Genomic DNA, 25,063 nt, shown 5'->3' on the forward strand with positions numbered 1-25,063 from the left:
GCCCAGCCGCTCCACGGCATGTGGGATCTTCCCGGACCGGGGCACGAACCCGTGTCCCCTGCATCGGCAGGCGGACTCTCAACCACTGCGCCACCAGGGAAGCCCGACAGCAAATTTAAGTCAGTTTAAAGGAGGTCAGTCACACCAAAGAATGCTCTTGAAACTTCAGAGAGCTGATCAGATGTCATATTAAGATCAAACTTTGCCTCTGGGAAACTGAAATGTTATCAGCCTGCTGCCTTTGATAAGTCAAAGTTTAAGGTGGATTTAATTAACATGACATAAAAAGAGAAGGCTTTTGAGGTATTGATTCTTCTCCAACAATTCTTTCCTCACATGAATCCTATTCAGAGACTTGGTTCCACTATAGCCCAAGTTACAAATCTTCAGCCCATCAAGTAAAGCATGCATTGAAAATGTCAGCTATTGTGGAAATACGGCATTGACTATAATGCTTTCAAACTAGAGGAAAGTCTAACAGATACTCAACACAATGAAGGCACAATGCATGCTACGTTCAGATTCGTTTTTAAATTTTACTTACATAAATTTTGCCCTTGTATAAAGATTATTTACTTGGAACTAGTAATTATTGAGCACCAACTATGTGCCAAGGACTTACACAAAACTTTCTGTATATAAACGTCACACCAACCCTAAGACATCTGACTCAGAGAAGTTACATCACTGGCCTAAGATCACACAGTAAAAAGAGAAACCTGGAATTTAACTCAGGACTTTGGATTCCAAGTCCAGCTTTGTTACACAACATTTCACTACCTCCCTTTAGATGATAGATTTTGATTTATTATAGAGACAATATAGGGACCTTTCACTTAGTGTTTAACAGACATAAAAGGATAACATTTATAATAATTTAGCTCATTTAATGGAAAGTCCCTATGATTCAGTTTCACAAAGGTGGTTGCATTTGTCTTGTAAGGAAGAATTGTCCTATGAGAGGAGGAAACATCAGGGAATGTCCGTGTGAGATACAATTTTAAGAGATGCCACGGAGAGCTCCAGTATTCCCTCTCCACCAGCAGCTCTTTCTTTCTCTCAATTTTTTTCTGGCAATATTTGGAATACTATCATTTAAATGCATTATTTTACATATATTAAAACTTCCCCTGGGTCTTGGTGCTCATTAAATTAGGGTGACATAGGGGTTAGCTTACATCCCAACTTGGATGGATTGATGCTTTGTGATGAATGGAATTCTGAAATCATGTCCAGGCTCAATGAGCTCAGTTGTCAATGTCAGTTAAGGGAGGGGGCAATCGAACTAGTTTAGCAGTAGTAGTAGTTAAATAAAAATAGATTTTATTTTTGCAGTCACTATTTTATTGTGATTGCGATTTTTTTGCTTTATTTTAAGCAATCACTAACACCTCAGTGTGAATTTATCTGATAACTTTCTTAGCGCTTAGAGGAAGGGGAGAAGGAAGAGAAAGAATAATTCTGAAGCTAGAGCTGGGATAACGGTATAACATTGTGCATACCAGGGAACTTTTGAGAGCAAAAGGGGAGTCTATCCACAAAATTCCAGGAGAGTATATATAGACTGTGACTAGATGATATGGTAATCTTAGCTCTGGGGAAAGACTTACTGATAAAAACATATATTAAGGAGTTAATAAGTCCTTCAAATAAGACCACCAAAGTCTTTTTCCTGATGATATGGCTTTTTCACTGCTATGGTGTCCAGTGACCATTTTTCCCTAACAAGAAAATTGCACCTGGGTAGGATTCCCAAAAACCTTAGAGATTCACTGTGAAGCACACGGCACATGAAATACATTCGGTCAATTTGCAATTTTTCAGAGGCTGATTATTCAACTAATGCATTATCTTCTGGAGTCTTGTTTCATTTCTTCCACTGATTAATTTAACAATATATCAGTTCTGATAAGAAGGTTTGATGGGGAAGAAGATGAAGCTATTACATGAAATGAGTTTGGGGAATTACCAATAGACTTCAATTATCCATATTTCTCTTATAGAAGGTTGACTGACTGTGAAGAGTGGTGATTCAGCTGGACAGCCTTGCTACTTCTAAGACAGAGCTGCCCTTATTCTTTTTGTCACTTTTGTATAGTGCATTTGTGAACATATAGATCCTCACTTCCCCAATCCCATTATCTGTGATTAATGCAATTAAAAATATAATCATGATCACTTAAATCAGCTTGCAGTAATATATAATAATAAAATAAAGGAATTAAGTCTCAATATTCATGCCTTTCACTGAGGGCCCATGTTCCTGATACAAAGAAGAGAAGAAACACAGGTGAGCTACTTTTTTGAAGGCAAGGAAAACAGCTATAGCCCACATGGTGTATGACACGTGGCATATATGGCTACTAAATTGTCTTAAAATGCAATTAGTATGTAAGCTTAAGAGAATATTTAAAATGAAAGGAATGTGCTATGAATATTAGAAAAATATTGCCAGTACTCAAAAGTATTGACTTCTGCATTAATTTGTAACAATCCTTCCTAAATTTAGTTGGATAATGTCTTTACTCATTCAAATCTTAATCGTACCTCAAAGTCCAAATTAAGATGCACTCGTCTATCTTGAGATATGCCTGTGTAGTTACCTCACATAATTATTTAACTTATTAATTACTGTTTGACTTTTCACATGAGAAACCAGTATTATCTCCCACACTAGACTGTAAATTCTTCCAGACCAGGGGCCATTTGTGATCTTGTATCTTTCCTCAGGATGTAACAAAGTTTTAAAAGTATTTGGCTTGGACTGTATGGAATTACCCATATTTGATTTTTTTTTTTCTTTGTGGTACGCGGGCCTCTCACTGTTGTGGCCTCTTCTGTTGTGGAGCACAGGCTCCGGACGCACAGGCTCAGCGGCCATGGCTCACGGGTCCAGCCGCTCCGCGGCATGTGGGATCTTCCCGGACCGGGGCACGAACCCGTGTCCCCTGCATCGGCAGGCGGACTCTCAACCACTGTGCCACCAGGGAAGCCCCCATTTGATCATTTTTGATCCATAAAAAAGTCAGTTTCATATGGTTCAACCTAATACTAGTTGTTCTAGAAATAATTGTGGAATGAGTAGAATTATATTTAAAACTTTAAATTCATATATATATATATATATATGTATATATATATATATGAAATCATTTAGAATAGATGACTGAATTTTTATTTTACTTTTTCTAGTAGCTGTCCAGTCCCAAACAGTTCTATTAATTCATTAACTTCCAGACAAGATTTTTAAAAAATGAATATGACTACCTATTTTCTAGGGAAATAAGCATAATTGAGATAACAGATAATAAAGTACTAACTCTCTCAGCACAGTAATGCCAATATTGAATTTTTTTTCTGGCACTGCTTACTTGTTGATAAAATCATTCTTTAGAATAATATTAGTTGTAGGTAATCATTTTGAGTGCTTACAATATGCCAGGCACTGTTCTAAACATTTCACGTCTATAAACTCATTGAATCTGCACCTCAACCCTGTGAAGTGGGTAATATTATCTTTTTTCAGATGAGCAAATTGAGTCATGAAGAGGTAATTTGCTTGAAATCACACAACTAGTAATTATAGAACTGGGAGTCAAATTCAGGCAGTCTGGCTTCAATCTTTCTTTTAAATGCCGCTGGAATTCTAATCAGTAGAAATAGAGTTATTTAAAAATTAGAATAAATTAAAAATCATTTAGCCTTATGAAAGACATAGCATCCAGTGAAGACTTTATAATTTAGAGTTACAGAGTTGAATAGACCATACCTAGGGCTTGAAAACCTGCTGCTTTAGTTCTTTCATAAGTAATTCAAAGTCATTTTGAATTGTAGTGCCTCAGTTTTCTACATTAAAAACTGGAATTCATAGTACGGAATCCTCTATAAGAATTTTATGAGGATCATATAACACATGATAATAAGAATCCTTAATTAATCAGGCAGGTATATTTTTATATTTGGTTATGAATATATGCATAAAAATATTTTGTAAAATTATGTTTAATGCTACATTTTTTATAATCAATATATGTTTTCTAATGAAGATATTTGTTTTCTTTGGTACTTAAAAACTATACAAAATCACACAAGCAGAGAATACATAAGGCTGCTTAACTGGGTACAGTAATCAATAAATTGAAATATATATACATATATAATGCACATTATGTATACGTAATTATATATACTTATACCATATGATTAGTAAAAGAATTTATCTTAATTTATAGCTATAAGTACTTTTTATAATTGAACTTTGTTTTAACAATAAATGAACTAATCCAGTGTAATTTCCTCTAAGTTTTCACGAAAAGGAACACACTTTTCTCTGGAATTCAGCATCAAATAGTGATAAAAGCATTAGATGAGGAAGTGGGCATTTGGCTTTAAATTTCTGGGCCTGAAGTTGGATTGGCTGGAAAAATCGGACAATTAAATTAGATGATTTTATGTTGTTCAAATGACAACTTTCTGCAAGTGTCTTAAAGCAAGACTTGTTTATCAGTTCTAAAATCTATACTCCAGGAAATGCAATTCTGTTCCTAATAAAATAATCAGGCATACCCTTCCCTTTAAGAAAATAGCAAAAAGAGAGGAGCCATGAATTTTTCTTAGATATAGACTTAGGAGCTTAATATAATAAGTTGGGCCATTCAAAACCTGTGAAGATTTTTCTACAAGGAGATCCAAGAAGCCGTCAATCATGGCTATGTTTGGAAAGAGTTACTAGAAAAAGTTGGAGGTGTGGTGAAGCACTGGAGGCTTAGAATTTTTAAATCAGACGTTTCTGAAATGCTTGAGTTTTCCGATCATTTCCATGAATTAGATTTTTGAATGTCATCAGGGGGTTGTCCTGGGGAGCAAATTGTGGGTGATTTTGTGGTGTGTTTTTGTTGCTGTTCCTGCTTTAGAAGAAGTGCTTGAAAAGTCAAACTAAAGTAGTGTTCAAGTTCAATCGGTGAGAGGAGAGTGGTGTTAAGCAGTGTTACCTTCTTACACGCAGTGATGGAGCTACCCAAGCTACTTCCCGAGCTGCCGCTGGCGCTGCCCTGCTGCAGTTCCGGAACCTCATACATCAGGGGTGACTCCAACTCGCTGTTTGTGCCCCAAAACACAAAAGAGAACACATTCTGGTGAATCATCTCCATATTCAGAAAGAAAGAAGCATGATGTGGTTTTATGGAAAATCATCTTTTCAGATTGTGCTGAACACTGCGAACCCTCCTGCTGACATTGATGTTTGCCTCTTCGTTGGTTCCACTTTTGTAATTGGTGGAAGCACTATGACCTATTCCATTGTGAATATAAAATTGCGACCCATCACCTTCCAGTGTAGGTGGATGGACACAGTGCATCTGCATGACTTCTAGCAGGGTTGACATCTTTTCTTAAGCAAGCAGTTTTAAAACCCAAGTAATATCCTTTCAATTTTCACATTAATTCTGCTCGGCCAAAATGGACACATAAAAATTACTTATTTTGGGCTTCCCTGGTGGCGCAGCGGTTGAGAGTCCGCCTGCCGATGCAGGGGACACGGGTTTGTGCCCCGGTCCGGGAAGATCCCACATGCCGTGGAGCGGCTGGGCCCGTGAGCCATGGCCGCTGAGCCTGCGCGTCCGGAGCCTGTGCTCCGCAAGGGGAGAGGCCACAACAGTGAGAGGCCCGCGCACCGCAAAAAAAACCAAAACCAAAACAAACAAAACAAAACAAAAGAAAAAACAAACCCAACTCATTTTATTTTTTAAAATGAGGGAAAAACATAATTTTAACTGGGAGGTAGGGTGGTACTATGAAACGAACATGAGCTTTAGAAAACACAGGTCATCTCTTTATAATCTCTGTGGCTGGGGATGGTATCTTAACTTCTCTGTCTCCATTATTCTAGACTTATATCCTTTTCCCCTATTTCTGTCGAATCTTGGTGGGCTTGACTATATACGGGGCTGTATAAATATTTTAAAAGATTTGAAATTATTTCTGCAGCCTCAAGATGTGATATAAATTGAAATTATTTTTAGAAAATATTTTTAGAATATTTATAAATATTAAGATTCAGAGGGTTGTTTTGTATTTAAATTAGGCTAAATATTTTTCTTCTGAAAATATGCAAATTTGGGTTTTTAAAAAAATGTTATCTCACGTCTACACATTTTATTTTCATGGTTGTTTGCCACATAGAATATATACAATTCATTGCAATACATTTTTTGGAATACTGTCTAATGATTCTTTATGCAATTATCAACCCAAAATATAGAATTTTTTTCTTAAGAGAAGCACAATAGAAAATCAGTTAAATAAACAATGTATTTCTGAATAACATATAACCCTCATGCTTTAAGTTCTGAATTAGTCAACTTTCACTGCATTGCAATTAACCGTAAGTCAAATATTGCATGTATGTAGTCTGTTTGTATTTCTATTATTAATTATAACATTTTTACATGACTGCTGATGGTGCTATGTAACAGATCAGAAATTTGGGTAAAAATTTCAAAGAATAATTCAAGTAAGATCTGCTTTATTTTAAACTTTAGGTATTATTTTCTGAGAAATTGCCACCTTGAGGAATAGAATGAGTATAATTTAAATGAAAAGATAGCACCCATGTTATTTTTGTTGAACTGGTGAAAGGTTGCAAAAGGAAGGAAGGAAGGAAGGAAGGAAAGGAAGGAAGGTGAGGGGAGGGAGGGAGGGGGAAAGGATGCAAAAGCTAACTGGCTCCCGATACTGGCTATAACTTCTTAGCCAGGATACTGCCTAGCTTTTCAGGGTCTGTCTCTTCTTTTATAGATGACATGTTTGGAGTAAAGTCTGTGGTCCCTGCTAGCTATGGACATCACTTTCAAAATATCATAGAGAGTCTGAGTTTTCAGCCGTATTTTTACAGGCTTCCCATACATGAGGTTATAGCTTTTTACGCTATTAAGTGTGATTCTCCCTCAAACGCAACTGCAGATGTCCCTCTGAATGCTTTCTTGGCCACAGGAAAGTTTGGCTTTTACACAAACACCAAACAGGTGAGGTTCCAAATCATTTTCACGTGGAAGACAGGACCACAGACCAAGCTAACTTTGGGCTGTAATAACTTGGCCCATAAGTCAGAGAAATTGTATTTCTTCTAGGAGCCAAAGCTCCATGTGCAGGAGTTCAGGCTGAAGAATCTACAAAGCTACATGTCCTGTTTGCTACTGTGTCCCTTAGGCAACTCTGGTGAGCTGGTGGATCACTTCCATCCAGGCCACCAAAGGACTTAGGTTCACTGTTAGGACACCTCCCATGTCTCTTTGTAGGGTTATCGGTCCTGAGAGTGGGAAGTAGGCAGACTGAGAAGTAAGGTGGAGACAAGCCTGATATAAAACAGAGTAGAAACAGAGCTTCAACAATCTGTGATCGTTCTAAAGGGGGATCACATCTAACTTAGGGAGAGTAGCTCCAAAATCAGGGAGTAATGGGAACATCGGGAAAAGTGAAAGATCACCCATGGAAGTTCCTTGTTTTCCCATGAAGCACAATGTATATGACTGCAAGTAGCCGCGGGTGCTATAGTAATTACTATGTACATAAAAGTTTAACTGCTGAGCTAGTCTAATGGGAAGAAGAAATGACAAGTCTACCCACATGTATCCTGAAAGCCCTTCTGCCTTTAAGATGATTGTGAGATCCTGGCCTGAGATGAAGGTGAAGAAGGGAATTTGAAACTGTTGCTTGCCTGTAGGGTTCACTCCATTTGTTCTAAGGCTAAGCATGTATAGCATTAAAAAAAAAAAAATATATATATATATATATATATATATATATTTGTTTATTGTTATAAGAATTAAATGAGGCAATAGAGTCACATAGTGGGACTAAAATCTGTGCATTACTTCACAATAACTGTGAGGCAACTCCTTGCACCAAAGCCAATGCATCTTTCACTCTCCTGAAACACATTATGAATCAATTTATTGACACCTATATCCAAAATATATCTAGAGAGGCATATCTTTTAAATCATGTGACATGGATGTAAATTTCCAGTAGGTGGCTACAACACAGCCCAATCTGTTCCCATGTCTTTGGAATGGAAATGGAATTTTTAGAGTATTTGCAAAAATGTTGTCTCTAGAGAAGCAGAACATTTGCTGCTACAGGATGAGACAGAGATGGCAAGAACATGAAACTCATGCAGTTATTAAAATGAGTTCAAACTGACATTAAAAGAACTGCTATCAAGATACAGTACAGCCTTATACCTTGCTCCTAATGGGTATGGCTGCAAATACTTTCCTGGGACATTTTCATTTGATTTTGACAAGTGTTGACAGTATTTATTAAGCACATCCTTTCAGACTGGTTTCGTGCTGAAACTGCTAAATACATTTCAGTGAGGAGGAAGACGAAGGTAGGAAAGAAGGTACAAAAGCAGAATTTAAAGTAGTGACTTTAAAAATATTATAGGAAGAGAAGCAGACTCCTTTGTAGAGCAATGTTATATATGAATTGCCCGAGTCCTGAGCTGTCACCACACTGCAATCATTAATGATTCATGCAGTGTGAATAAGTAGGTCACATCAGAAAATAGCTTAAGGAATATTCAGTTATTTCACCAGAGTGAAGTGTCCAGTTACTGGAAACTGAGTTGTTTATATGCTGCTACTCAAAGTTTGGTCTATGAACCAGCAGCATTGATATCTCTTGGAAGCTTGTTAGATACCCAGGAGCTCAGGTCCTGCCCTAGAACTTCTGAATAAGATCTGTATCTTGACATTAAACTCAGGTGATTCGTATTCTCATTAAAGCTTGAGAAGCATTTATCTAATGTATTAAGTTAAATATACATTCTTTTTTGCCCTTGAGCCATTGCATATGATATTACTTCTTTTAGAAACACTCTTCTCAGTCCCCTTTCTTCTTCCTGGATAATTCCTTCTCTATCATTTGAGTCTCAGTCTATAAATCACTTCTTGCACTTTCTCCCTTCCCTCTTTCTGCCAAAGAGGCCACTACTCCTCTCCAACCTCCATTGTCCAATGCACAAACACAAACATACACTCTCACCTCTTCCCACCCTCTTCCCAACACTCAACCCAACCCAAGAAATGAGATCGATACTCTTCTTGTGTGTCCCAACAGCACCCTGAACCTTATCCTGTTTTAGCCTTTGTCAAAATGATATATAATTATGTAATGTTTGTCTGTATCCCCCTTTAGGCTGTAAATACTGAAGGATTAGGGACCCCTTACAACCTAGGACGGTGCAAATGTCTTGCATTTCTAACAAGTGTCTGGTGCAGTGATGGGTGCTCAATTAGTATTTATTAATGTTGTTTTTTCTTATCTTTCTGAGCATCCTGTTTGACCTCAAAAGATTATGCACAAAAGAGTGTTTGAATTCAATGCTTAATTTTCTGCAGTGGTGACATATGGTGAGATAAGCCACACCTGAGAAGATAACCTAAAGTATTTCCCAGGATAATTCTAACGAAAAGGGGTCCTGCTGCTATTGTTGCGAGAGTCTAGTAAACACAGTGAAAGTTAGACAATTGTAAGATTCTAAAAGGTAAGATTTCTTATCTTCTTCCCCAGTTAAAGAATGCTTTCAGTGAAATATAGTAATTGGTTTGACTGTCTCAGTTCTGTTAAGGATATCCACTCTTGAGCTTTAATACTAAATCCTCTAATTGCGACACTCGGAAAAAAAATAAAAGCTCACATCTGTCAGAAGGAATTTTGAGCAAAGAATCAAGTTGCTCTTGTTAAAGCCAGTTTAACAATGTGTCACAACCTAGAATTTAGAGGATTTTAAAATACACATTTGTGTGGTTCAAAATGAAAATTTGCTAAAGTGAATGTCCTTCTTTTACCCTCAGCTAAAGGGATTAACTTGTTAGATGAAGCTCAGGGGTTTAGGTTAGTCTTTCAAAAACTGATTTGTTTTTGGAAACATAAAAGAACTCTGAAAACCCACAAGAATCTTGAGAAAGAAGAACAAAGCTGGAGGCATCACACTCCCTGATTTCAAACTATATTACAAACCTACAAAATCGTGTGATACTGGCATAAAAACAGACACATAGATCATTGGAATAGAATAGAGTCAGAAATAAATGCACACATATAGGGTCAATTAATTTATGACAAAGGAGCCAAGAATATACAATGGGGAAAAGACAGTCTCTTCAGTAAATGGTGTTGGGAAAATTGAGCAGCCACATGCCAAAGAATGAAACTGGACCACAACCTTCCACCATACACAAAATTAACTCAAAATAGATTAAAGGCTTGAACATAAGACCTGAAACCATAAAACTCCTAGAAGAAAATATAGGCAGTAAGCTCACAGATAATTTTAAAAATCTGACACCGAAAACAAAAGCAAAAAAAGCAAAAACAAACAAATGGGACTGTGTCAAACTAAAATGATTCTGCACAGCAAAGGAAACCATCAACAGAATGGAAAGACAAACTACTGAATGCGAGAAAATATTTTCAAATCATGTATCTGATAAGGGGCTAATATCCTAAGTATGCAAAGAACCCATACAACTCAATAGTAAGAAACTGAACAGCCCAATTAAAAAGTGGGCAGAAGATCTGAATACTGATGGCCAATGAAAAGATGGTACATGAAAAGATGCGCTACATCATTAATCATCAGGGAAATGCAAATCAAAACAATGATGAGCTATAACCACATGCCTGTTAGAATGACTATTAGTAAAAAGACAAAATAACAAGTGTTGGAGAGAATGTGGAGAAAAGGGAACACTTGTGCACTGTTGGTGGGAATGTAAATTAGTACAGTCACTATGGAAAACAGTTTAGTGGCTCCTCAAAAATTAAAAATACAACTATCATACAATCCAGCGATTCCACTTCTGGGTATTTCTCCAAAGAAACCAAAACCACTCGTTTGAAAAGATATGTGCACCTCATGTTCATTGCAGCATTATTTACAATAGCTAAGACATAGAAACATCCTAAATGTCCATCAATGGATGGGTGGATACGCACACTCACACACCCACACACACTGGAATATTATTCAGCCATAGAAATGAATGAAATCTTGCCATTTGCAACAACATGGCTGGACCTTGAGCGCATTATGCTAAGTGAAATAAGTGAGACAAAGAAAGACAAATACTGTACAATCTCTCTTATATGTGGAATCTAAAAACATATACATATGTGCGTGTATATCTATATCTATATTTATATCTTTATCTATAAAACAAGAGGGAGAGGTAGGTGGGAGAAATAGGTGAACTGTTTTTGTTTTTTAAATTTTAAATAAATTTAATTAAAAAATGATTTGTATTAAAAATCACATATGTTAGTTTCTTTTACCTTCATCTTCTGACCAATCTATTGACAAACACTCCCTCCTTGACCAAACTCTAGTCAAGTTCCTCTGAACCATCTTTTCAACTAGATTTTGACCTTAGTCTGCTGAGCCCAGTTTTAGCAAAGAATCCTGCTAAGTCAGTTTAGTAAAATTCTCCCCCCTTGATATCTACTTAAGTTCCTCATCCTTCACCCTTAATATCTACTTAAGTTCCTCATCCTTCACCCTCAATATCTAAGTCCTTGGTCAGACTCTAGCAAGAATCCTGGCAGGCCATTTTAGCAAGGATCCACCTCCCGTTGATATCTCCTCTTAGTAATTTTCTATCCAATGAACCCCCACCCTGCGCAATTGTTATAAATCCCCAATTGTCCCCATTGTATTTGGAGCTGAGCTCAGTTCTATAAAGAGTTATCTCTCTCCCCTACTGCAGTAGCTCAAATAAAATGTCTTGCATTTCTAACAAGTGTCTGGTGCAAGGTTTTTCTTCTACGCCGTGTAACCTTCTGTTCCATCTCTGGTAAGAAATTCACATGTTTTTCCTTCTGTACTCATGTTTTTCTTTTCTGGGTTGGAGACATCAGAGCATGGCTTTCTCATCATGTCATCCATGAGAATTAAATATGTCACCAGCTTATCAGTGACTAGCAGACCTACAAACTCCTCATTAATTTTGTAGGATTTTACTAAAAGTATTACAGGAAATGACTATTCAACCCTGAAAATATTTTAAAACCACCATTATGCCCTGTTTTAATTTTTAAAGGTGACCAAAGAACTGTAGAATGGTGAATTCCAGACTTTTTTGATCTCCTGGACCAGTAAAATAACAATAACAACAACAATAATATTATAAAGCAACCAAGCTTTTATTTTCCCAAATAAGGACCTTTAAAGAAAATCCTTTACTACCTCTCTCTCACATTCATTCTTCAAAGAAGGGACATTTAAACAATGTAACGATACTATGATACATTATCTAAGAATGAAGAATATTTCTTTTTAAGAAAAGATGGTTGACAAACTTCACTATAATTTTTTTGTCCTCAGATCAGTGAAAATGTGGCAGACCTGAGTTTGTGTACTTTTTGTGAGGTACTATTAAAAAATGACAATAAAAAGAGTATAAACAGATCATTTATTATTAATCATAAAACAAGGGGCTCAACTGAACAATATTCTGTGGGTCAGAATACTGTGCTTTGCAAATTCATATATTATCTCTGAGTAAATAGGTGACAACAAATAATGGCCTCAAGAATTTTTTTTTTTTTTTGCGGTATGCGGGCCTCTCACTGTTGTGGCCTCTCCCGTTGCGGAGCACAGGCTCCGGGTGCGCAGGCTCAGCGGCCATGGCTCACGGGCCCCGATCCCGATGCTCCGCGGCATGTGGACCGGGGCACGAACCCGTGTCCCCTGCATCTGCAGGCGGACTCTCAACCACTGCGCCACCAGGGAAGCCCTGGCCTCAAGAATTTAATCACGACCTTAGGAGCTTATTTTTGTACCTTAAAAGGTGGTTTCACAATCTCAGCCTTCACCAAGACGCCCAAGAAATAATTTTGAAATATAACTCGTTGTTCAGAAAAGAGGATCAAGCCAAGTGAAAGAACAAGATAGCTTAGCTTTTTTCCCCCCTTCTGTTAATGAGGGCTAGGGGGAGACTTTTGAAAACATATGCCCTACAAATGGTGTGTGCAAAAATATTATTTTAATGTCAGACAAAAAGTGTTGCTAAGTTAGTGTTGCATGAACATGCATTTATACATGAAGACCATTAGACGCTTACTATTGATATATTTATCCCAAAGTGCTTTATTTCTAAAAAAATGATTTAGGTGATATTTGTTTGGAGGGTCAAAACACATCATATATGTCACTGCAGTCTGCTGCATCTAGAGTTTAGTTCAGATACTTAATAATATATGTTACAGTAACCACCTCCACTCCCAGCTAATTTCTGTTCTTCCACCAAACCACCTGGGCAAGTGCCTCATTCTGTTATGCAATCTTCTCTATGTTACTTCTGAACACATTACCATCATTTAATGTAGCAGGGGCTTAGCATCTATGGAGTGTTTTACACAGTCTTTTAATTATATCTGTTTTATAGATGGGAAATCAAGGATTAGAGGTAAATGTAATCCAAGTTTATTTCACTGGTAAATAAGTGATCTGAGACTTGCCCTTCTTCTCTTATCTCTACACCATGCTTTTTCCATTGTAACTTCTAATTTTCCTTCTAATCCTTTGCTTCTATGACCATGACCTCTAAATGAGTCCCGAAGTAGCCAAATTCTAGTGCTTTAGTATTCGAGAAACGTAGGTTCAAGTTTCTATTTTTTACCACTTGTTAGCTGGATGAAATTAGACATGTGACTTAAACCTCTCTGAGCATTCGTTTCCTCATCTGTAAGATGCAGATTATAATGCAAGCTGTGTCATGGAACTGTTCTGGTAGTTAAATGGGGTTCTTCTTGTAAAGCAGTAGCATAGTGTTGGCATAGGGAAAGCACTCACTATTAAATTGGGAAATGATACCGTGCTAAGCCCTGTACATTTACTTACTCTTAAGAGTCTCCTTATTAGATTTTAAGTACATTTTGATAGTAAGTTAAACATAATACATGCAGGCCTTTTGAATAAATGCATAAATACTTGTTATAGTGACATTTCTCTGTTCTCAGTTCTGAGTTTCGAAAATATATATATACTTATGCTGACTCTTGACTATTACCATGAGGTTATAAAATAAAGAATGATGAAACTTTTTTAAATCCAAGAGAACATAAAATTCATTCAATTAGTCTAAGGCTGTACAAATATATGGCCTGTTCAGACACACAGTCTTATGTTTGTCAACATGGGGAAATATTCAGATCATTGAAGCAAAGCCCCAAAGCTTACAGAGGACTAGTCTGACTTCAGTGAAAATTTGAATTGAAAGTGTTTCCTGAGGAAAGAAGTTGTATTGCTTAAATGCTACTTTAATTGAAAAAATGTAATAAGACTAATAAATACATAAGAATGATTTTTCTAAAGCGTTTAATATATATTTTCCTCTGTGTTTCTGTTTGCCCCCTTCATTTGCTTGGCAAACCCTTTCTTCTGAGATGCTGGGAGTTAGGCTTCTGTGAAGCCTCTGCTTCAGGTATCATCAAAAATCACATTGAGGAACTGATATAAGAAATGTTAAGAGAGGGAGGAAAAGGGATGTATCCTGGCTTGAGCCATGCATCTTGGTCCTTTACATTCAAAGTCAGTTATATGAAAGTGGGTTAATGAAGAAAAAAGGAGTGAAAGAAGAAAGATAAGAAATGTAGCTGTGTGTGAAAAATATGGGCCTGTGTCATTCTGATGTGTCTAGTGATTGTTGTACAGTATAGATTTTAAGAAGTCTTTGTTGATAAATAAGTGAGTGAATGAGTTTTGTTGGTCTCCTAAGTTAGGAAAACTCGCGTACTATTCTGTCAATCAAGATAATATGTCATATTTTACATGTTGCTTCTGAGGGTATAAATGTACGTAGCTTTTTTGAAAAACAATCTGGACATATGTTTCACAACTCTTATTCATACATGTTACTCAGTACCGCCCCTTACAAGAATGTATTCTAAAGAACAGGCACTGAGATAAAGACTCACGTACCGGATGTTCAACTCAATATCATAAGTAGAGAAAAACTGAAAATAAATAATACATTCACTAATAGGTACATTGGTGGAATTAGTATGCAGATATTAAGATGATGCCTCTTCCCCATAAATACAAAATGACTTGGGAAAATGCTCCCCTGTTGAATGAATACAGTTGAACACAAAATGTTATACAGTATGACTCCTGACGTAGGTGGCATCCTTTTAAAATGTAAGATTAATCCGGTCATTTCTATGCTTAAAACCTTGCCATGGGTTTGCACTTCACTTCGAGTACAATTGTAAGTCGTTGCCACGGACTACAAGGCTCTATATGCTTGAAATCCCATGACCTCTGAGACCTTGTGCCCTTCACACTCTTCCTGCCTCTCTCCACTCTGGCTACACTGGCCTTCTTGCTAGTCCTAGAACAGGACAGACACACTGCTGCCCCTCTGCTCTTTGTCTGCAAAATCCCTTCGTATTACCTCCTTCAGGTCTTTCCCAAATGCCCCTTCTCACTGCGGCTTTTACTGATCATCCTGTTGTCACCCAGGCCCCCCATCCCTGGCGTTTCCATCTCTCCTACCCTGCCTTATTTTTCTCATTATCAACATCATCTTCTAACATTCTATAGGATGTATTTATTTACTATGTTTATTATTTATTGTGGGTCTCTCCTCCCTGCGCTCCCCTGCAGGTTTATTACCTGCTGGGTATAAACTCCAAAAATGTGGGGATCTTTTTCGGTTTTTCATGAGGCATTCTCAGGCCAAACATAATACCTGGCATATAGTAGGAGCTCAGTAAATGTTTGTTAAATCAATGAGCTAATTAAAACAAATGTATACATAGTTTCATACGCATAGAAACATATGAAAATGTTAACAGAACTTATCTTTGGGTAAAGGGATTACTTGTGACATTTTCTTTCTTGTTCTTTTCTACATTTTCTAAATTCTTTACATTCTTCACACGTGTGTGTGTGTGTGTGTGTGTGTGTGTGTGTGTGTGTGTGACTCAAAATAATTCTTTATTTTAAAATGTGTGATCTCTGTAAACTCTGAAAATCTAGCGCTTATGAAAAAAATTGGAAATGCAAAATCTATTATACTTACAGTCATAAGGAATTTCCCCGATTATTAAATAATTCTTTTCCTTCAAAATCAAATGAAATTTGCCATCTTAACATATAGGTTACCATTTTAGTGATGAGTTCTCATGGGTTCCACCAAAGCTACTACAGTGAAAATGGATTAATGTGACTGTTAGAAGTAATAAAACAACAAAACAAGCAAATGCTGCCTTTAACCAAAGGTAACCTCCATGGCAAAGCTTTTATGCTGAAGAGTCCTTTGTCATGGTCTGCTGTATATGAGCCTACATCTGGTTTTCCTTATATCTCTGGGGGATAAGGCTGTTGAACGGCTTCATAGTTGGCTGTATAAGCAACTGGCCAAATGAAATTAAACTTCGACAGTCCTATGGAGCAAGTGCTGATTCTGGATAATGAGATTTTACTTAGATCAGGAGCAGAAGATCCTGGAAGCTGCTGGATGGCACGACCTGCACAGTTTAAAATAGCATCATCACGCCAACATACCGATCACCTCAAAAGGAGTAGCTCCTGCTCTCCTAATGCGTAAGGACAGCCAATGCTAATGGCTTCATCTTTCTGAAACTATCTTAATAGTTTAAAGAATTTTTATTGAGGTCTTTTTTGGGTATATTAGATTATCTTTTAAAATATCCAAAGCCTGTAGGAAGCATCTCATGTGTTAGAATGAGGTTGAATAACATTCCTTTCAAAGGGGCAGGGGGGATAACACTTCCCGGAACATTCCTGCTCTCGGACATGTGGTAAGCACAATAGGATTTATACATCTAAGTCACTATGGAACCCTACAAAATACTTAGCACCATGTCTGCCAATTAATCAGCACTCAATAGTATGACAGGATCAATAAATGCACCCCCAAAACTTTGGTGATTTATCCCCAATTGTCAGATAAAGGTGAACATGATCTTTTAATTCTATCTCTATGCTTTTGTCTGTGAGAGTCTATAGTCCTGAAATACAAATGTTAGTAAAACTAACATTTAGCTAGAAATAATGGATATACACCATAAGTGGAACTGTCATATTTTTATCAAGAAAAAATTCATGTAAATTATAATTGCAATATTTGAAACCAAGAGAATGAAGAAACATATAAGAACATCCACACACTAAACAATACGCTATATGAGAAGATTTGTGATTAATATAAATATATATGTCAAAATTAAAAAAAATATCCTTATGACATGTGAGGTAGTGAAAATACTACTATGTGCTGGAAGTTGGAAAACTTGAATTTGGGTCTCAACTGTCACTTTACTAGCTTTATCTTGGGAAAGTTACTTAATCTCTCTGAGCCTCAGTTTTCTCATCTGTTAAATGGGACTAATATTATTTACTTTACTGTACAAGGTTTGCTATTAATGAAAGGAGAAAATCTCAGTCAATATTAATAGGTACACTTGTCTGAGCACCCATTCTATCCCAGTTGTTGTGACAGGACCTTTACATTTGTCACTTCATATCTTCAGAGTAGGGGAAGTGTTATTACCCTATTGTATTCATAAGAAGACTGAGACAAAGAGGTTCGGAGTTTGCTCAGAGTAACAGAGTTAAGTGGCATAATTTGGGATCCAAGCCTAGATGAACCTGACCCCAGTCTGTGCTCTTTCCCCGAGGCCTGATGTCTTCACATGGTGCCGCTTGCTTTGGTCACATGCTAACTTCCTTGAGAACTGTGTTTTTTCAGGGTGCTCTCATTTCATGGGGACCCTGGGGTCCAGAGAAGAGCAATGCGGACAGGGGTGAGGGTTTGCAGGAGGAGATGCGCTGCTGCACCAGACTGGATGGATGGTCCTCTTGAGGGAAGAGGGGGACTTGAATCATAGAGAACATCACCAAACACACTACCAGGCCTAGACCTCCCTGAAAATGAAATAGAAAAACATCCCCCTTTTGTGAGTGGAGGGATGAGGAAAACTGTCCAACTGAAAATATCCACCACCTGTCTAATCTTGATGATGGAATCCCTACTAATGACTTGGAGTCAGTCATTTAAACTAGAAGAGCATAGCAAGAACCCAAAGGGATGGGGCACAGAAAGGGTGAAATTTGATGTTAAAAAAGAGGTCAGGTGCACAGCACAATTTGCAGTTTGGCACCATGGACCAGGAAGCCTGCAAAGTACTGGTCAAAATCTGAGGGTTGGGAGCCCAGGGGGCGGATGGAATGCTGGCATGAAAGAAGAGGCCCCGGTCATGACTTGGCTGTATGTCCTCCTGGACACCACCCCCCACAACCAACCTGGATTCCTGGGAGTGTCTCCTGGCAGACAAGGCAGCAGAGAGGTAGGTGGGTGAGTTTGGTTCAACTACCCACATGGCTGATGGAGAGGACCACACCCACAATAAAGGAGTTACAAACAGGAGCAGATTTGGAGAGGAAGCAGGAGAGGAGAAGGATGGGGGGGGAAAAGAAGCCAGTTTTAGTATCATTGAAGGGGAAAGACACAGCAGAGCAAGCTGTCTTTAAAAAGAACAAAAATAGCTAGATGATGAAGTTGTAATAATTTTTAGAAACTCAGAAAAGGGTTCAAAGGTTGCATGCATATTTTCAGGTAGTGTCTGTCCTGGGTAATACCCTGGATGTGTGTCTGAGATTGGGCTCCACATCTTGGATGAACCAAAAGGTAAATTAATCTTGTAGATAAGACTTTCAGAGACTTCCAACCTGGTTTATGGGTATCTATAGGTGAGGAGCTCAGTTTGTGCTACTCAAACTTATTATTTTAATATTAAGAGAATAGTGGGGCAACAGATTTTTATGGACATTTGTTACAGCTTCATTGAAAGCCTTGTAATTAATTTTCTGTACAATGCTTACCTGTAGGCATGCTCTAGCTCTTTGTTTTTCAGTCAAAATGAATAGTATATTACCTCAAATCTCAAAGGCTATAAAGCCATTATAACTATGAAAAAACCAATAATATCACTATATGTTGGAGCACAAAATAAACCAGAAGGAGTCGGTGAAATTATCGTCACATCTCCATTGCTGGTAGTTACTGGTACATAATTAGAATTCAAGGAAATTTTCCTGTGTGGATGAGGATGCCAGAGAACAAAGGCGGTAAAACATCAAAGATATCACAGCAGGAGACACCTGATTTGGGGGCATGGGGTAAAAGGCGTGAATGAGTTACGCCCTCCCTCTTGGACGCCCCCATCCCGCTTTTAATGTAACTGCTTGATATATTTAAAATGCACTACAATTTTCCTTTTAGTGAGAAATAGCATTACCAGTTTTTGTCTGTAAGAAAATATTTGTATTTATTCTTGCAGGATATTTTCACTGAATATAGAATTCTAAACTGGCCATTATTTTCCTTTATATATCAAAGCTATCACTTCATTATCTTGGGAATCCCAGTTATGCTTTTGTGAAGTCAGCTGTCAATCTAATTGTCAATTTCATTTAAAGGCATTGTATCTTCTTTTCTGCCTGCTTTTAAGATTTTCTGTCTATCTTTGATGGCCTGTTGATATTTAGCTAATAATTTATTAAGTTATCTACTCTTCAATTCTTTAATAAATTTTAAAGCGATTTTAGTCATTTTAAGTAAGAGCAATGATGAATAATTTTAAAAATATCACTGGAGTTAAAACTGATAGGCCTTGGGCTTCCCAGGTGGCGCAGTGGTTGAGAGTCCGCCTGCCAATGCAGGGTACACGGGTTCGTGCTCCGGTCCGGGAAGATCCCACATGCCGCGGAGCGGCTGGGCCCGTGGGCCCGTGGGCCGTGGCCGCTGAGCCTGTGCTCCGCAACGACAGTGAGAGGCCCGCGTACCGCAAAAAAAAAAAAAAAAAAAAAAACTGATAGGCCTTGAAAATTATCTCATGGTGTTGGGAAAGACACAGAGAAAGAAAAGTATTACCAAGAGATTTCAAGGTTGAGAAACATGAGAGTGGGACAAGAGAGATCTAATAATGTTTGTGAGCAGACGAGAAGATCAAATTAGGAAAAACTGACCTATCTCCTGAAAAGCTTTTCATAAAGAATTAGAAGCAGTTGGATGGAGAAGGAAGTAGATAATTAAGTGACCCAAATGTACCTACTTACTCAGTTAAACATTTCACGCGATAGCAACAAGCTGTAGCAATAAAAATAACAACAATGGTAATAATTATTACCACGGATAATTAATATATAATACTATAATTAGGTAATAATAATTATATGTTCCCCTCAGAAGTTAAATAAAACCATCTTCATTTTAAAATAAAGTTGTGTATAGCTAAAATGGCTTCCGTTTTTCAAGATGGACCTGATTTCAAATCATTTGCTGAACTGTACTTCAAAACCACATACTTGGTAGAGTAGGTGTCTTGATTCTTAGTTTGAAAAACATGGTACTTATATATAGTTATGAATAGCACACAATCTCTTTCTTGGAAAGCAAGCATACTTTAGAGGTTTACTTCTACACGATATATCAAACTGCTCAGGCAGAGAAAACACAATATGTGAATTTATTAATAATCTTATTAAATCTTATTTTTTTGTGTTATAAATTCATTATAACAATACTTTGTCATTGTGTTTGTAGATTTCTTTTTGCAGAAAAACCTTAATAAAGTGACTCACATACAAAATTCAAGTAGCATGCATGAGGCCTCCCCGCCAGATCTGAATTGCTTTCCCCACAAAAACGTTTTTACCCGAATGGAAGCTGAGTAGCACAGCCCAGCATATTAGAGGTGGCTCTTCACTCTAGTTCAGTTTAAAAAAGCAACTTCAAAATCATCAGGTTTTAGAATGAGATGTAAAAATGGAGGAAATAATCAAACATCTATTTTCTCTTTTCTCATGGGTTCATTCAACTAAAATAATAGTGAATGAAATAATATAAACAGAAAAATGAAGCTCATTATATTAGGTCCCAAGCTATAATGCTTAAATACATTGAGATTTCAAGAGAAAAAAATATGTCTACATTTTCCACTTCATGAAAAATAGTATGTGAGCCAAGCGACATGTAAACCATTCTCAATGTGCAAAGAATATTAGGGAGATTTTGATAGTATACCTCTAAGCTTTTATATTTAAGAGGAAATTTTTAGTTAAAGTTTTAATTTAAGCAACACTTCAGAAATTGTAATAACAGATATTACTGGCTAAATTATATCTTTGCACAATTTATAGATAAAATTTGAAGCCAATTATACCAGCATCTCTGTTTGAAGGTTAGCAGTGAATACTCTTCTCAGTCATTCAGCGGTAGCTATTTCTGAGATAAAACTTGGTAAGAGTAAAATTTTTTGCTTTCTAAAAGTAGATGATGAGAATAAAGCAGTTGGAACACAAATTATTAAATAGCTATAACCTATATGCAACTATTATTAATGAGAACCTCAAATATTAGGCCACATATGAATTATAGCAGCATAAAAAGGTTGTTCACTAAAAAGACCATAAAATATGATATATATACAAATATGCATTTCAGATTTTATAACTCTGTAGATGCTCAAATAACCAAGATTCAAGAAAGTGTGGCTTGTTCTTAGAAATCACATTTCATCCTTTCTAGGGGAAGTGGAGCACAGAATTCTAGTGAAGCTGAGCAGATGAACAAGTTTCCTCATTATTAGGACAATATAGCCATTGGCACAGTAGATTTATACTATTGCTTCGTTAGATGCCACTGAGAAAAGTGAGCTGAGAGCAGACAGTGAGCAAATCCAGCTAGAGAGGTTATGTAAAGAGACGTCCAGGCTGCTTAGGGGCTTAAAACAATTAGTCCCTATTTCTAAAGTGTTCAAGAGTGCTATAAACATATTTCTGAGAGAAATCCTGTAAATTTAATATTCATAGCAAATTCTAGTTGCAGACAGGAAATAGGACTTCTATGTGGTACACGCAAAGAGGGCGAAGCAAAGGCTCAAAGTTTAGGAGCACTTGTTCATTGTAGCTCAGGGAGGGAACTCAGCAAGCCATCCAGTTCATCAGTCAGTTTCCTGACAGAGCAGAACTGAGCGTGTCCTATATAGAAGATCACCACGGCGAGGAATGTCTTCCCTTGTGAAAGAATTAAGCTAAGATATGCCAACTAAGAGAATAAGACTTCTTTTTCCCCCTCAAGACCTACTTTGAAATAAGATTACTCTCTTTTATCTGTGCTGTCATAGAGTCTACAGTATGATTTCCCAAAGAATCTGACATGCATGTCTCAAATGTAGCTACATGTCGATTGTGAGAGAACTGCAAATGGGAATTATGAAGAAGCTTTACTCATATTGGTATTCCTGATATATTCTTCTCCACTGCACATGGACTTAAGCTTATCCCACCAACCAAAATTACAAGCGCAAGAGCTAATTAACATCAATAAACACTTATAGTTATCTATTCCAGACCTTCTGGTCATTGACTCAGATTTACTTCGGAAGTTCTCATTTTCTAAGGTAAGATCTTCTAGAAACACACAAACATTTAATTTCTTCTGAAATTCAATCAAAATGAGATTTCTTTCTAATGATATGTTAACAGTTCCATTAGCCACTTTGTAAGCAGAAAAAGCAGAAGGAACATATTCATTCTGAACAATTAAAAAACTAAGTACAAATCTGCATTCGCTTGTTTTTATTCTTTCAACAAATAGCTGCTGAGCACCAAGAACTGTGAGAAGTGCTCAAGATACAGCAGTGAATAAAACATACAAGACTCCTCACCACCTTGGGGTTTATGCTGTATTGGAGGAGAAAGACAAAAAAAAAATAGCAATATATAGAAGTAAAAATATGTAAGAGACTGAAAAAATCACACTTGAATATTACTTTTATATAGTGAATATTTTCACACAGCTTGCCTAGTTTTTTTTTTTTTTTCTGCACACAAATAATGAGAAGTGATTCAGGAAACATTAATACACAAGTTCAGGATAGTTAAACAATTTTGCCGAAGTCACACAGTATATCAAAGAATATGCTCTTAACTCCAAGTCTTCCAATTCCACACCTTGGGATTTTTCCATTATGAAGCATTGTCTACACAGCAACAACAACAAAAAAGTAAATTAAATGTTCACAAAGAGTTGTGTACTGAATATCATGGAAAGAGAATAGCCAAATGAACTGAACAATTGAATATATATCTGAATATTTCAGGGCTCTCCACTCACTGTCTCAAAGAAAGCTGGACAATGAGAAAAGAATAAAGCAGCTGGATAACTTGCAATAAAACACCTGTTATCCTCTTTTCACATTTTTTTTAATGGAAATTGCTTTCAGAGGATTTCTGAGTTTATTTGCCTCATTGCATATGCTTCTATTACATAGGCCTATTAATATGGGGGATAAGGAGGTATTACTTGGGGGGAAGGCAATGGAAGAAAGCTCAGGAGGAGTATATGTATGTAAGGACAGGGATAGCCAACAGAGACCCTTGGAATTTGGGTGAGTTTGGTTGTTTTACAATTGCTAGGACAGCTTCATTGGGTAGGCTTGGAATTAAACACATAGGCTGAAACATTTTCACAGACTATTTAGATGGTCACAGATGGGCAGTAGTTGTTTTGTCTAGGTTGAATAGTTATGATTCTTGAAAGGAAAGTAAAATTGCCAAGAAAAACGAGAAACCGAATTTTAAATAGAGCTGCCTTTTTTTAAGCCATAGTTATTAATCTGCTGCAAAATGCACAAGACTGATGTGGAAATGCCAAGGGCACAATAAAATGCCAAACTTACTGAAACTAATTATGACTGATGTGCTTGCAAAAGGTCAGGAGTTATGCGATAGGATGGACAACACACCCACGGATTTGTCTGTGACTGCACAAAGGCAAAGCAACAGGGAGACTGTTCATCAGTGCTAATGTTCAGTGTTGATTAGCCAGGCAACTTCCTATTTATTGTCCAGATTGTCCACTAACTACATTCTTCACCTACTTTCTTCTTTTTCAGACTTCAGATGGCTATGTGGAAATAAAATATGCACAAGTAAGATCATTGTGATTGTATTTTACTTCCTTCTTTTCCAGCATAATCTGTATTATTTTACCCCTTAAAATAGGACCAAGAGATCAAACACAGTCAGTCCCGGTCTGGAGGTGGTGAGAGTAGCCAGGAGTGGGAAGAACCAGAGGCCAATTTAAGGTATGTCCTAAGTAACATGAAAAGTCAGTCCAAGAGACTGAATTCTATTGCCATTTCTATAGTGTGAAACTGGGGCCCACCAGGAAAATTAAAGTATATATATTTAACAAGATATTCAAAATTCAGGAGGATGAGAATTGGGAGTGAGAAAAGGAGAGCTATTCTTACCTAACCAATTCACCCAAGAGATCTCATGCCTCTGATACATTGGTCTAGATTCATTCTCTCACTCCAGACTTCTCCTCGAGCTTCAGATTTGAATACTCAGCAGCCTGTGGGATATCTCCATCGATATGTTCTGCACCTATCTCAAGGTCAACTTATTTCTACCTGATCTGCCTTTCCCCATGAATTTTCAGCTCAGCTTTTTCTGTTACAATCAACCCCAAATTTCCAAGCTAAAACAACCTGGAATTTATCTCTGAATCCTTTTCCTCTCACCCCTCATATCTAATCGATTATCAAATCCTTCCAATTTTACTCTCTAGATACCTCTTGCATCCTATCCCCTTCTTTCCAGTCTTATTATCTCTGAAAGAATTCAATGCCTTCTCGTGTGTCATAGATGAAGAAACAGACTGAGGGGTGAAGTAATTTACAAATGAGCAGTGGAAGAGTCAGAATTCTAGTCTAGGTTGTAGGACCGCCAAGTCTGAGCTCTCCACCACTGTCCTACTAACAACTTAGACATAATCAAGATTCCTAAGCATAATCTCAAAGCAAATTTGTACCAAAGTTAAACAGGTAAGAAAGACTTTATTCAAGGTGATTACAATAGGGGAGAGAGACCAGAATTCAGTGTGAACTCAATTCCATTGAAACAAAGCGTGGAGATTTTTTAAGAACAGGGATGGTGGTGGTTGGTGGGGGGAGCATAGGC

The 25,063-nt window shown here is 37.2% G+C and overlaps 1 protein-coding gene across 3 annotated transcripts in view; it reads right to left on the minus strand.

Annotated features, from left to right (window-relative positions):
• SPHKAP (SPHK1 interactor, AKAP domain containing) overlaps positions 1-25,063 on the minus strand; it is a gene marked incomplete at both ends in the record, with an annotated part of 128,832 nt that overhangs the window by 90,349 nt on the left and 13,420 nt on the right. For 2 of the 3 annotated variants that reach the window (XM_079924948.1, XM_079924947.1), the window contains one exon: positions 4,992-5,097. In XM_079924948.1, coding sequence (XP_079781074.1) covers positions 4,992-5,097 — 106 coding nt within the window. Of the gene's footprint in view, positions 1-4,991; positions 5,098-18,334; positions 18,412-25,063 lie in introns of those variants that run through there. The other variant, XM_079924946.1, reaches the window with a different exon arrangement.

The sequence above is a fragment of the Stenella coeruleoalba genome (genome assembly GCF_951394435.1).
Source record: "Stenella coeruleoalba genome assembly, chromosome: 6".
Taxonomy (NCBI): domain Eukaryota; kingdom Metazoa; phylum Chordata; class Mammalia; order Artiodactyla; family Delphinidae; genus Stenella; species Stenella coeruleoalba.